The sequence below is a fragment of the Phoxinus phoxinus genome, assembly GCF_949152265.1.
Source record: "Phoxinus phoxinus genome assembly, chromosome: 5".
NCBI lineage: Eukaryota > Metazoa > Chordata > Actinopteri > Cypriniformes > Leuciscidae > Phoxinus > Phoxinus phoxinus.
The window spans coordinates 31,192,210-31,205,496 of NC_136880.1; the positions used below are offsets into that span (position 1 = coordinate 31,192,210).

At 37.5% G+C, this 13,287-nt stretch overlaps 1 protein-coding gene across 1 annotated transcript in view; it reads left to right on the forward strand.

Moving 5' to 3' along the window:
- The window catches only part of lamc1 (laminin, gamma 1), a 58,071-nt gene that overhangs the window by 28,569 nt on the left and 16,215 nt on the right, over positions 1-13,287 (forward strand). Inside the window, exons 2-4 of the mRNA XM_079612486.1 lie at positions 6,902-7,206; positions 9,994-10,124; positions 12,465-12,631. Coding sequence (XP_079468612.1) covers positions 6,902-7,206; positions 9,994-10,124; positions 12,465-12,631 — 603 coding nt within the window. The remainder of the gene's footprint in view (positions 1-6,901; positions 7,207-9,993; positions 10,125-12,464; positions 12,632-13,287) is intronic.

The following is a 13,287-nucleotide window of genomic DNA, read 5'->3' on the forward strand; positions in this document are numbered from 1 at the left end:
TTCTGAAATATTGATATATGGCGCCGCAAGCACAATGCGCACATCTGTTTGTGGTGCTGGTTTAAAATTCATGCTATGATAGGTCTGAAACATAAAGAAAGTGATTCAGCTTGGACTTACAAATATTTAGAAGGACAGAACGTAGGGCAAACTTTTTTATTGCAGTGTTGCAGTAGCTTTAATGATTTAATGGAGTAAAAAATAAACTAAAAGCATAATAGTTAAAGTTTATTAAAAAAATAGAAAAGATTTTTTTTTTTTCTATCTCAGAATTCTTTGATGAATAGAAGGTTTTTTGTTGTTGCTCTTTTTTTAAAACAATGTAAACTTAACTACCTCTTTTGATCAACTTATACATCCTTGCCGTTTCTTAAAAAAAAAATCTTATTGAATATAAGAGTTTTTATGGTTGGCACACATGCCTCAGCGTGTTGCCTGAGCCCTTCTCTCATCTTTCATAATGACCAGGTAAGCCACACTGAACCGCACCGTGGCATTTCACAAACTTCCTCGCCTCCTTCAGAGAACATGCCTTAAATTTAATGGCATGCATCATTTACCCTTCCCCTTTTATAAAATTGGCAAAGTGTTTTTCTCTCCAAACCTTAATTAACTATCTAATGATCTTTTGATAACAGGAGCAGAAGATGACATTTTGAGTTCTGAAACGTACAATGTTTTTTTTTTTTATAGCACAATAACCTCTTTTATCACGAAAGATTATGGAAAATTCCTCATGCATTGACCCCTTAATGTGGCTTAATGTATTTTTATTTGACATTTGTTTGCAGTTTTTGCCCAACCAAGATTATTTTCTCATTTAAACATGTCTGTCTTGCATTCTTTGATTTAGTGACAAGTTTCATCAAATATGTCTCTTCCCCCATGGTTCTTGATGTTATCTTCTGTGTTTTACCTCTTTCTCTTAGTCTGTTGTCCCCTTGCTTTAGCATATGTTCCTCTCTCTTCTCAATCTCTCTTTCGGTCTCCTTGACCCCCCACACTGGCGTCACTATGTACGGAAGCACATTCCAGTCAGTTCAGCAAGTTCTATCCCTCCTCCCACCTCAACGACTTCTGTCCTAAGTTGTCACACAGTCTCAGTTTTTGGTTAAAGGTATGAGACTGAGAGAAATTGCATCTCAATGTGTCTGTTTATAGTAAAGGCTAAATACCCAAGGCTGATAACCAGAGATATTGTGACCTTGAGCAAGGCACATAAACCAAGGTCGCCTCAAGGGTGTTGTCCCTCTGATAAAGGGTTCTAACTCGGCCCAATGTGACAAGTTAACCATACTAAGCACAAAATCAGAAGTTATTTGATATTTTGTTGTTGTGGAGAATGTTTTTAGACCAATGAAATTTTGCAGTGAGCGGGGCTCCACAAAGGTACAGCCGGTTAGGACACTTTGTAAGGAAGAAAAAAAATATATTTGCTGAATGTATGACTGCATGTGTCTGTGTGAGTGAGAACAGATTGTGAAAGACCGGAAATGAAGTGGAAGGTCCCTGTCTGATAACTGATAAAGCTGTGCTTGACATTTCCAGAGATCTTGATGGTGGATATGTCTGAGACAGTTTGATCTGAGCTGAGTTTGAGTTTTTTTATATATTTTTTTTTTTTATATCCGTCCTCTATCTATTCAGTCTCACAATGGGAGCCACACGGGGTTTTTTTATCATCAATACCCTGATTGTTCTGGATTGAATGGTGGAATTCCTCTTGTTCTTCTGCTCAGGGCGGTCTTGAACTTGAAGGGCTGGGTAAAACCATGTAGTGCCATCATGCTTGTGCCACTAAATGCATAACATTCTTCATGGACTTCTTGCAGCTTCTTCAAGAGTGAAATCATTTGCCAATGTTTCTTTTTTAATTTAATTTTATACAGACTTTAAATAGGAAAATATTTGTGGCATCCAACACTCTGAGACGTTAAGGAAAATGTTGCTGCTTTTTTCATTTAAATACCTGGTAAAAATAAAATAAAAAAAATGTACGATTTTGAAAAAGTTACTAGGGATGCACCAAAATTTAATCTGAAGAAAATTATCGGCCGAAAATGCCTAAATAATTCAATTCCATTAAAATGTCTAATATTAATACAATTATGCAAAAAAAACTAATTTAAATTAAGAAATAAATTAATTTGAAAAAGCATTTTTGTTTTTTGGCCAAGTGCATCGAGAATTTTCGGTTTCGGCACAGAATTTTTATTTCGGTGCATCCCTTTACTTGGCTACTACTTTTTTCTCCATTTCTGATGGTCACTAATCAAATAAGAACATTTTAATAACATTTTAAATGTGTGTGTGCGTATAATATATATTTATAAAGTTGTATATATATATATATATATATATATGTGTTTTATTGCATTTAAAACATTTGTTTAACCTTGTTCACTAGGGGTCACAGTCTTTTGGACCACATTCTGGATTTAAGTCTACTTCATATCTGCATTCAGTGGCAGCAGTAATAGGTGATTAAGTAGAGGAATTTCCCAATAATGGTGGGATAAAAGAACCCTTTAATTTGCCTCCATATGAGCCTAATTAGAGTTTTTGAAAAGCTTCAACTCCTGGTGTAAACCTCAATACATCAGTCGACTTCACACCAGCGTTAGTTTATGAGCAGAGAAAGTGACTTTTCCCATGAGGATTATAAAATAAAACCAGCAATCACACAATAACAGTAAATAATAAAAAGACTAAATTAAGTTTACTTCCACAAATCTCTGATATTCTGAAGTACAGTCTAATATATTTAGTAAGTTTCATATGTTCTAGTATGTTCTCCATAGTACGCACAGTCTCCCAGCTGGCGCACACTCAAAGAGACTCCTTCTGCTCATCGCTGTGATTTTTCTCAGCTTCAGGAGACACCTGTGGCTACTTCCCCCACAGCTGCAGACGATGATGGTTTAGGTCTGTGTAATGTCTGCTTTGCTGACCCAAAGGAAATGATTAATTGCCCATAGGATGTGCAATATGTTTGAGATCACGAGAACATCAAGTTCCCATTTTTGGAGTGTCTGCATATGTCTTATTAGGACTTTTTTCTTTGCTCTGATAAAACTGCTGTGTACCACCTTTGCTGCAGTGGTGTAATGTAATTGGACAACATTTTTATTTATGTTATTTATTATTATCTTTCTGGCTCATTGTTTGCAGATGTTAGGAACAGGCCTCCACCTTAATTCTCTCAGTATGCAGACCCTGAATTCACACCCTCTCAGTCTCAAAAGGCTTTGTGACAAAGATGAGATGTCATCAAATATAAGTTCAAAGACAGTCCAGTAGGACGTCCCCCACAGGGCCTGACCCTTTCCTCTTCATGTGCACCCTTGCTTCAGTCATGCCTTTGAGCTCCAGCAATGCTCCAGTGAGCACTACGAGTCAGTGCTCAAGTGCGCTTTGTCTGTCTTTCTGAAGTGCGTTGGCTACGTGAAGGGGCTTTTTTGTTTCCCTCTCAGCCAGCTTCTGGCTTGATTCTTCACTGCTTTGCCAACAGATTTGGTTCGCCTTGTTTTGCGAGGATGCCGGGGAGACTTCAGAGGTGAGACATCAATGATGGCACTGTTCGCCTCAGTGCCAGACCAGTCAGTGAAGTGCATGCACAACTTGCGTGCGAACGCTTTAAAGCATTGCTTTGTTTGGGTATTAGGTTTTAAAAGTCATCCTGCTGTTGTCGGATCCATGGCGTAGCAGTGTCAAATGTGGATGCCTTGGATTGTTCCTGGGTTCAAAGCAGGACTTGATTAGGAAATGGGCCTATTTGGTCACAATGTTCTGTACTACCACAATTGTTCCCAGTCTTTGTTTCAGTGCACCTGAACTGCAATGAATTACTACAGTATGATCTAGAGAGAAATAAAGTCAAATTGTGCTTGAAAACATCTGGATAAGGATTGCGAGTCATCCGAGTAGAATTGGCCAAAAATAGAGTAGAATTTGAAAGGCCCATAAGAAATATGGACAACTATTGGATAAAACTGTTGCTGGAAAATTCTTTTGACTCAGTTGTGCTGTCTGAATTTGTGCATGCATGGGAATATTGTCTTATTTCATGAGCATGACCGTCATCATTTTCACTCTTGCAAGAGCGTGATTCCAGCGCTGTTTTTTTCTTCTTCTTTTGTTGTTTCTTGTCACTCTTAGGGATAAGTTATCTAAAATTTTAAATTCTGTTATTTTCTCACCCTCATCCAAACCCATTTTACGTTTTTTTCTTATGTAGAATACAAAAGATGTTTTGAAGAATGTTTTAGCAGTTTTTGCCCATACAAAAAGTCAATGGGGTCCAAAACAACATTGTCTATTGTATTGAACACAGATATTTTTCTAAATATGTTCTTTTGTTTTCTGCAGAAGAAGTCATGCTGGTTTGGAACAACATGAGGGTGATTAAATGATGACAGCATTTTCATTTTAGAGTGAACCTTTAAGCACCGTTTCTTTTTGTATCTGTATTGCAAGTGCAAATTCACTCAAAATTTAACATTGTGAATTTGAGTTCCACAGGGGGGAACTTGAAAGAAATTGTGTAGTAGAATGTGATGAGGTAGTCACTATCCATGTCCATTGAGAAAAGAGCAGCTCAAAAATGGATGAAGTACCAGGAAAGCCCATATGACATTTTTGATATATTCCTGGTCTTCTGACACCACGCACTAGCTTACGTAAGGAAAAAGAAGTATAGGCTAGTACTCTGTGTTTTTTTTTTGTTTTTTTTGCTTTTTGTGAAATTTTTGGATGATAGCTAGCTATTCTTTGATTCACCTTTGAGTCATTGTAAGCTTTTTTTTTTTAAGAGCTACGTTTGGCATTTTCAGCTCATTCACTAACAAAAAAAGCAGAAAACCCACGCCCTATTGTAAAAATCTCTCCCACTTCTGTCAAACTTTGACCTTGTGTGCTGGGGGCTCCTAAAAGTCAGCAAGTTCATTTTCATGTTAACAGCCAAAATGCCTTCAGAGACTGCTGCGAGGAACGAGTCTTTTTGTCATTGCTTTAAACCAGTCCCTGCTTTAGCTGTAGTTAGACTTTTTGATGCAATCGCTGTCTATTTACTTAACACACAGTTGTCCCTAGTTTTTGTGGATTTGTTTGGAGAGCAAATTCTTTGGGAAAGCAAACATTGGTCCCCCCATGGCCCTGCTTGAAAGATGGTGTCATTTTCTTAGCACTAAATAAATGATGTCTTTCCATGCCATTTCCCTTGGCCCCTGGTTACAGTCTCTCCCAAACACTCATAGCTTGCTCAGACATGCAAAAATATGTTTTTACACGCTCTATATAATTGCTGGAGGACCTCGCAAAGCTTCTGAAATCCAGACTAGCACAAAAAACTAAGCTTCTTGTAAAAAAAGTAAAAAAAAAAAGCATGTGATTATGCTCTTGTCTTGTCATTTTACGAGACAAGGTTTGATTGCATGTTATGTGTCAAGGAGTGGAAAAAAGAATTTCAGGCTAGTTGACGAAGAAATTATTCCAATCATGGCAGAGAGATAATAGTCCACAATAAAGAAAAGTGAAAATCCTTGAAAAGGAAGACTAGTTTAAACGCATGTACCAAAGTTTTATAAATGTATTCATATGGTTTAAATACTGTGTATATATATATATATATATATATATATATATATATAAATACCATTTTCACAAGAAGTTTACAATTGAGTACCAAATCAGCATATAGAATGATTTCTGACGGATCATGTGATGCTGAAGACTGGAGTAATGATGCTGAAAATACTGCTATTTATTATTTAAAATAACAGTTAAAAATGTGTCAAATGGAAAACTGTTATTTTAAATTGTAATAATATTTCACATCACAACATTAAAAAAAGTCTTACTGAGCGTTAGTGTATGTGCTGTAGCCATCCTTTTTTTCTTTACATTTTGAATGCGTGTCTTTTTTTTTCCTTCAAAATATTTTTTTAATGGATTTTTCGAGGTAAAAGTAGATTTTTATATTATAAATTAATTAATTCATAGTTATTACTTTTTGGGGGAGTTACACCATCTGACATCCTAAACTAACCAAAAACAAAAATATCAAGATCAATTTTTATTCAGAAACTGAAGACATGCTCATCATAGAATTTGTGTGTTCAAGTCATTGTATGTATACATTCTATTGTATTTTTTAATAAATAATACAACAACAAATATGTGTGAACACAATCATTTGAAAACGAGGGTGTCCCTCTGAATTTCTAAAGTGGTTATGACCATGATTCTTGCAGCAGTTAGAGGGGGGAAAAATGAGCAGAACAATAGAAATTTGAGGACAAGGATTTGCTGATCTTATCAGACAGGAAGGAGCGCTGAGGTATTTTGAGTGGAACAAGGTTTATGTTTGCATGGCATTATGCCAGCTGTGTGCAATATCAGGCTTGTCTGCTTAACCTTGATCCATTTTCTGTGCAATCTTTCAGAGATGTGTGTATGTTTGACACCTGCAGTGCTGATTTGGTGTCTTATCCAGTCCTTAAATCCAGCTCTATCTTTTTGTGGGCCGTACCAAAGTGCAGATTGGTAAAGGCAGGGAATGGTATCCATCCAGTCATCTTCCAGCTTTATCTGAACCCAGTTCTACCTTTAGCTTGAGGACACTACTACCAGCATATCTGTGTGAAATCTGCCTTGCATTCTCTGTACATTATAGAACATGTCTCACTGATCTCCCCTTCTACGTTTACCTAAATATATGATCAGATGCGCTGAGGACACGCAACCTATGTTTATCTGTGACTTTCCCATATTTTAAATTGGTTGGATTTCCCATTTGAATATTAGGACTTTCTACTCCGTGTTAATGATCCATCCGTTTCAGTTTCAGTGCTATGGTGTTACATTTAGAATGAAGTATTCATTGCCTTCTATCTTCTTCCAGGCAAGGCTTTCGACATCACCTACGTGCGTCTGAAGTTCCACACCAGCCGTCCTGAGAGCTTTGCCATCTACAAGCGCACCAGTGAGGACGGGCCCTGGGTTCCCTACCAGTACTACAGCGGCTCCTGCGAGAAGACCTACAGCAAGATCAACCGTGGCTTTATCCGCACGAGCGAGGACGAGCAGCAGGCTCTGTGCACAGATGAGTTTAGCGACATCTCGCCCCTCACCGGAGGAAACGTGGCCTTTTCCACGCTCGAGGGCCGACCCAGCGCATATAACTTCGACAACAGCCCTGTACTGCAGGTAAAAGTGTCTTCTATCTCTCATTTTGTGATCTCTCCCTTGATCGCTCGCTGCTCTTTGATCGCCCTAACTCACTCCTGAAGTCAAAAGCGATCACATCATTCGCAGTCTCAGACATAACAAAGTTATTGGTGGGAATCGAAATCTCAGTTTCCAGATGTACGGTTGTGCAGTCATGTGTGATTGCAGCCAAGTTACTTTTCCAAGATTTCAGATTGAGCAACTTTCTGCAGCCTAAAACAAACAACTCGTAATTTAGAACTGTTTATGTGTGTGAGAGATATTGGTATTTGCAAAATATAACAATAAAATAATACTTTCCATTTACCATATTTTCTGGAAAATAGGTAATACCAAATAATAGTTAAATTGTAGTAGGCTTGCCACTTTGAGTACATTTTTAGAAGGTGGCTCACATATAGGTTCAAATGGTATTATTTTGTCAACAATTTATTAATCAAATGCGTGGTAGAGAATATAAGACCATATTTATTTGATTAAAAATGCAGTAGTATTATGGAATATTGTGATAAATTCAATGCATCCTTGCTTAATAAAAAATAATAATGTTTTTTATTATTTTTTTAAAAGTAGTTTAATGGAGTAGTTTCCACCATTATTTTGTTAAATAGGTTTACGGTGAGTTTTCAACATGTTTCAGCCCGTTGCACGCCGCAGAAATACTACTGTTACATTTTTTCAGTTCATCAGAATTTGATATACTCCCAGAGACCACAACCACACAAAAAACATTTTTCAGACTAATTAGCTGAATAAGAGACAGACGTTCAGAGCTGAGTCAGTCTTCCCGTGTGCTGACTATGGAATGTGTTGTTATGGAGGGAAAACGGCTCGCAGGCCGAGCTAAAACAAGATGCTGCCGTGGTTACGGGGAAGTGAGAAGAGGTTAACTGTGTGAGATATGAGCAGGATTGGGTGGACAGCAGATAATGTATGGCTGAATTCATGTATGGAAGCTGGCAGGCAGTCTGGTTGGTGTGTGTTCGTGAGACCCGTGGTGTGATGTCCAGGTGGTACGTCGCCTTCCGCTCGCTCAGCGCAGCCAGCAGTTGCAACATGTTACTAGGTGACGCCCCCAGATTTCCCACCCCATTCTGCTTGTGCTTGGCAGTGCACTGACACAGCTGGAAAAGTGCATGTGTTGGTGTGTACATGCAAGAGCTGGAACACTGGGATCTGATTTGGGATGATTTGTGTCTTTTCGAAACATTTTTATCAGTTTCTTTTCACCATGTACTTTCATATGTTGTTCCAAGTCAGTCTTTATAGTTTCTTTTTCACAAAAGAGTATCTAAAATAGATAGTATATATTCTTGTAGGATGGCGCCTGAGGTCAGAATGTTTCTAGTTAGTAGTTATGATGTATTTTTTCACTTATTTTGGAAGCTCTTCTTTAGTGTAATGAGTATGCATCATTGGCTACTTGATTAGTATTCACATTTAACTTAAATGGTTGTCAAAATATAATTATGTATCGCTAAATAAGTGCGTCATGTGTTGTAACATTTTTAAGTATTATTTTTTCAAATGTAATGTTAACCAAATGTATTTTAGCCCTGTCGCCAGATGCTTCATATCAGACATCTCATGTGGCGTAAAACTATTAATATCAAAGCTCCGAACTCTTTTTATAGGAATGGATCTGTTTCTGTGGGTTTATGTGGCTGTCATGCCTGCTCCAATATAGAAGCGTGTGATGAGTGAAGGTTTGTTTGTGGACTTTTGGAAATGATCAACAAGTTTCTTTACTCATCATCTGTCATTATTACCATTAGTTGATAATTAGGTGTTACTTTTTATGTTTTATATGTTTCCAAGTAGTTGGCGCGGCGGTATGCGCCTTCAAGTGGGTTTGCCAACCTCCATTAAATGGTAGTACTGTAAGAAGCTCAAATGTGTGTGCATAAAGCCCGAGAACCAATGAGGTTTGTTCTAGCGCATCACACACACACATTTGAGCTTCTGTTAACACATTGCTTTGCAAGCTTCATGCTTTGCTTTCTAACGTCATCTCTGCTTTTTTCTTTTTGTTGCAATTCTGCTTATTGTATATCTAAAATACAAGAAGCTAATATCAATAGTCCCAAATTCATAATTGTGACCACACAGACTGTTTATAATGTCTAAGATATATCTGGATAAGCTGTCAGAATGAAAGTTTCCTCCTCAGTTCCAGCAGGGGTTTAGTGGACTGAAGAGGTTCAGCATTGTTACAGGGTTGCCTGGCTCCACTTTAAACCCCTGTGCTATTCTGTCAGCCCACTTGTAAAATAAAAGCTTGCACGGTTTATTGTAAAGCTGGGGGTAATGCTTGCAAAGCTAATGTCTTGGTCTGAGTCATGTTTTCTTTGGTTTCTGAGATTGGCACTTCCAACATGTGGCCAAAGCAGGCAAAGTTCAACTGCAAGTAATGTGCAACATCATTCTAAATGTCATTTACATGCTAAACGTCACAATGGTGTTTTTCTCTTCCCATGAAGCCTTTCTGCATACATTACAGTGCCTCAACGTGACTCCAGCAGGTTTGGTTTAGATTAGAGGCCTGAGGATTTATTTTCTTTAAACATCTGGACACAGAACAGATGGGAAGAATCCTTCCCTGCTAAAATCTCTCCAATATCTGTTCCAGAAAAAATGGAAACTAAATCGTTACATGCTAATCTATGACTGACCTTTCTCTATCTACATTCTTGCTTTTGTTTTCCCATGTTTTTTTATTTAAATAAGGCATAATTTGTAACACAACTGTTGTTTTCTCTCTATCAGGATTGGGTGACTGCCACAGACATCAGAGTGAGCCTGAACAGATTAAACACTTTCGGAGATGAGGTTTTCAACGATCCCAAAGTTCTCAAATCCTACTACTACGCGATCTCAGACTTTGCTGTGGGAGGAAGGTACGTTTTTTTTTAGTTTCAACATCTGCTCTCTGAACGCAAGTTTAAGAAGTTTAAATCATCTCCAGCTGTTCTGGACGTGGTTCTTTGTGTTGCTTCACTCTCCGATGTAAATATGTCAATATATAGTTTAATGAGACATTCACACATATCTGCCTTGTACTCAGACCAAGGATGTCAACAGCTCCATCTGTACCGGTAATGCTGCACATGTGACCTGAAAGATGATATGAGTGTTTTTCAGTGTGCAAACAAAATAAATGAGCCAACGCTCTGAAAGATTAGATCGTTGCAGTGTGAGTTTCACACTTTGAGAGAAATGGGTTGGTTTGGGATGTAGTTTCTTTTTAAAATATTTTTGCAGGGAAAATTCACTCTCTGTGGGAACAAGCTTTTCTGAACTCACACAGGTATGAAATGGCACACAACTTCCTTGTTTTAAACCCTTTTGTTCAATTGTGTATGTATAAAAGGACCAAAAGGAATTGCTTTGGCATTATCTGAACCATAGGTCCTTTAGTGAAAGTATTACCTCTTTATTTCCTGTCTGTGGAATCTGTGAACTATGACAGTAAGCTTTTAAGATGAAGGACATGCAGAAGAAGCCCTTATACGGGATCAGAGCATTGTCGAGTAAGTGTGAAACATCTCTTGGTGCTCCATTGCATGTCTTTTCACCTTAATCTGTTTGAAATGTGGAGCAGATTTCCATTACACAGCCCACATTCCCTACATTCCTGCCTGGGAGTGCTGGATTACAGAGCACAGAGGAACTGGAATGGGGCGGGCAGAGAATCTGGAAAGGGAACAAGGTCGAGGCTAAAGGGAATAATTTACACCTGCTGCCTCACGGCCTCAGTGTGCCTGTCCAGCAGACACATCAGCGCTGAATGGCAGCCGGATGTTCCCGTGATCTGATAACCAGAAACGTAGCATACTGGGAGGTTTAATACATGCCTGATAAGTTTATATTAGGGAAGAATGCATGCCTGATGAGTGCATATCCTCCACCAAGTTATTATTCCTCACATCACCTTTTCCATAAGGCTTTGCCAAAGAACACCTGAAACGATGTGTGCGAGGTGGCTTCAGCTGCACAAGCCCTCTCTTGTTCTGAGGCCTCTGTCAAAGTATCTCTGTCATAAACATGCAGCAGAGAACATATTCACCTACAAAGACAAACAAGTCCTCTTATGTGCCCAAACTATGGACCTGAATGGATGTTCAATTGATTTTGGTAATCTGGCAAAAGAGCTTTAGAACTTTTTTTTAAACAATTTAAAATGTTGTCATGTTACTTTGTGTAGCTTTCTGTCCAGATTTAATATTATGCAAACAATTGGAATATCATTCACATAAAAGCAAGGTTTCCATCCAATGTGTTAATGTGAACAAAAATGTCACTACCGCAAAAAAACAAAACACATTTTTTTTGTGAAAAACAGAAGTCGAAGATGAAGCCACTGACACTTTTATCAAATGTTCTATATTTTATTAAATGGGAGATAATAGATTTTTAATGGAAGTAATAGTAGCACATCATTGGAGCAAATTATACAATCACATGACTTTTGTCATTTATTTATGTAATTTATGCTGTAAATATTTTTCCATTGTAGTTTGTCGTCTTAACGGATTTTTTTTAAAAATCTCAATCAGTCTTATACATGTACTTGTGCATTTATTTAAAATATGTATTATTTAATTGTATTTTATATTTATTAATTTTAATACTGGATAATACTGGAATGGAACTGTCAAGCTCCAAAACTGATTAAATAAAATGTATATGTATATATGTGTGTACGGTATTTACAATTGTCAGTAAAAAAAATAATTTCAGTCTGATCCTCACACAAAATTATTGTATGACTTCAGAAGACTCTAAATATAGTCAAGTGGACTGTGTTTAAGATGCTTTTATTCCTTCTGTTTTGGCATTGCATATAATACATTTCCAACTTGATATGCTTTTATATGCAATATTCACTGCTGGTTAAAAGACTGGGATGAAAAACAGTCTGTTCAAAAGCACTGCATACCGTACGTAGTATTACTGTACTGTACTACTGCATACTCTTCTATCAAAGGACAGGCAGGATAAAAACACAGACATCAGCCACTCAATCTGACAACAAAGGTGCAGTGACGTTTCAGTGATAGGCTCAACAAACATCGTCAGAGCTCTGTGTTTGAACAGCTTTGCGGCACGTTTGTGCCTGCTTGGTTTTGTTCCGCACAACAGCAGCAGGATGTGTACACATATAGTAAGTGTGCCCTATCATTGTGTGGTGGCCCTTTGCACCTGACCGGTCTGTTACCTTCCTCCTCCCCACCCAGGTGCAAGTGTAATGGCCATGCCAGCGAGTGTGTGAAGAACGAGCGCAGCAAGCTGGTTTGTAACTGCAAACACAACACCGAGGGAGCAGACTGCAGCAAGTGCAAGCCCTTCTACAATGACCGTCCCTGGAGGAGAGCCACCGCTGAAAACCCCAACGAGTGTCTGCGTAAGTCTTCAGTCTTTGGTTGAATCTTCCTAAAAATGTTCTGTTCCAATGTTTTTTCCTCGTATAAAAGAATAGTTCATCTAACAATTAAAATGTGATCGTTTACTCACAATCATATCATTCCAAACCAACGAATAAATAAAAATGACCTTTTTATACCGCCACGCTTTAACCAATATTTAAGAATATCATAACCTTTATTATGATTTGAATTAATTCGAAATTATTACTTTTATTCAGCAAGGGTGCATTAAATTCATAAATGCATAAATGCCGTTCTTTTGAAATTTTTGTGCAACAAAAACAATTGATCAAATGTATAAAATATTTAGCAGCACAACCATTTAACTGTGAGGTTAATAATAAGAAATATTTCTTAAGCACCAAATCAGCGTATAAGAATGATTTCTGAAGGATCATGTGACACTGAAGACTTGGAGTAATGATGATGAAAATCCAGCTTTGTCATCACAGGGATAAATTACATTTTTAAATATTTTCATACAGAAAACAGTTATTTTAAATCTAATCATATTCTTGTGTTAGAGTATTTTATATATATATATATATTTTAAATATTGGTGAGCATAAGAAACTTCTTTCAAAGCAGCCATGTATATACAGATACATTTTAGTGGGCATTTATTAAAATAATA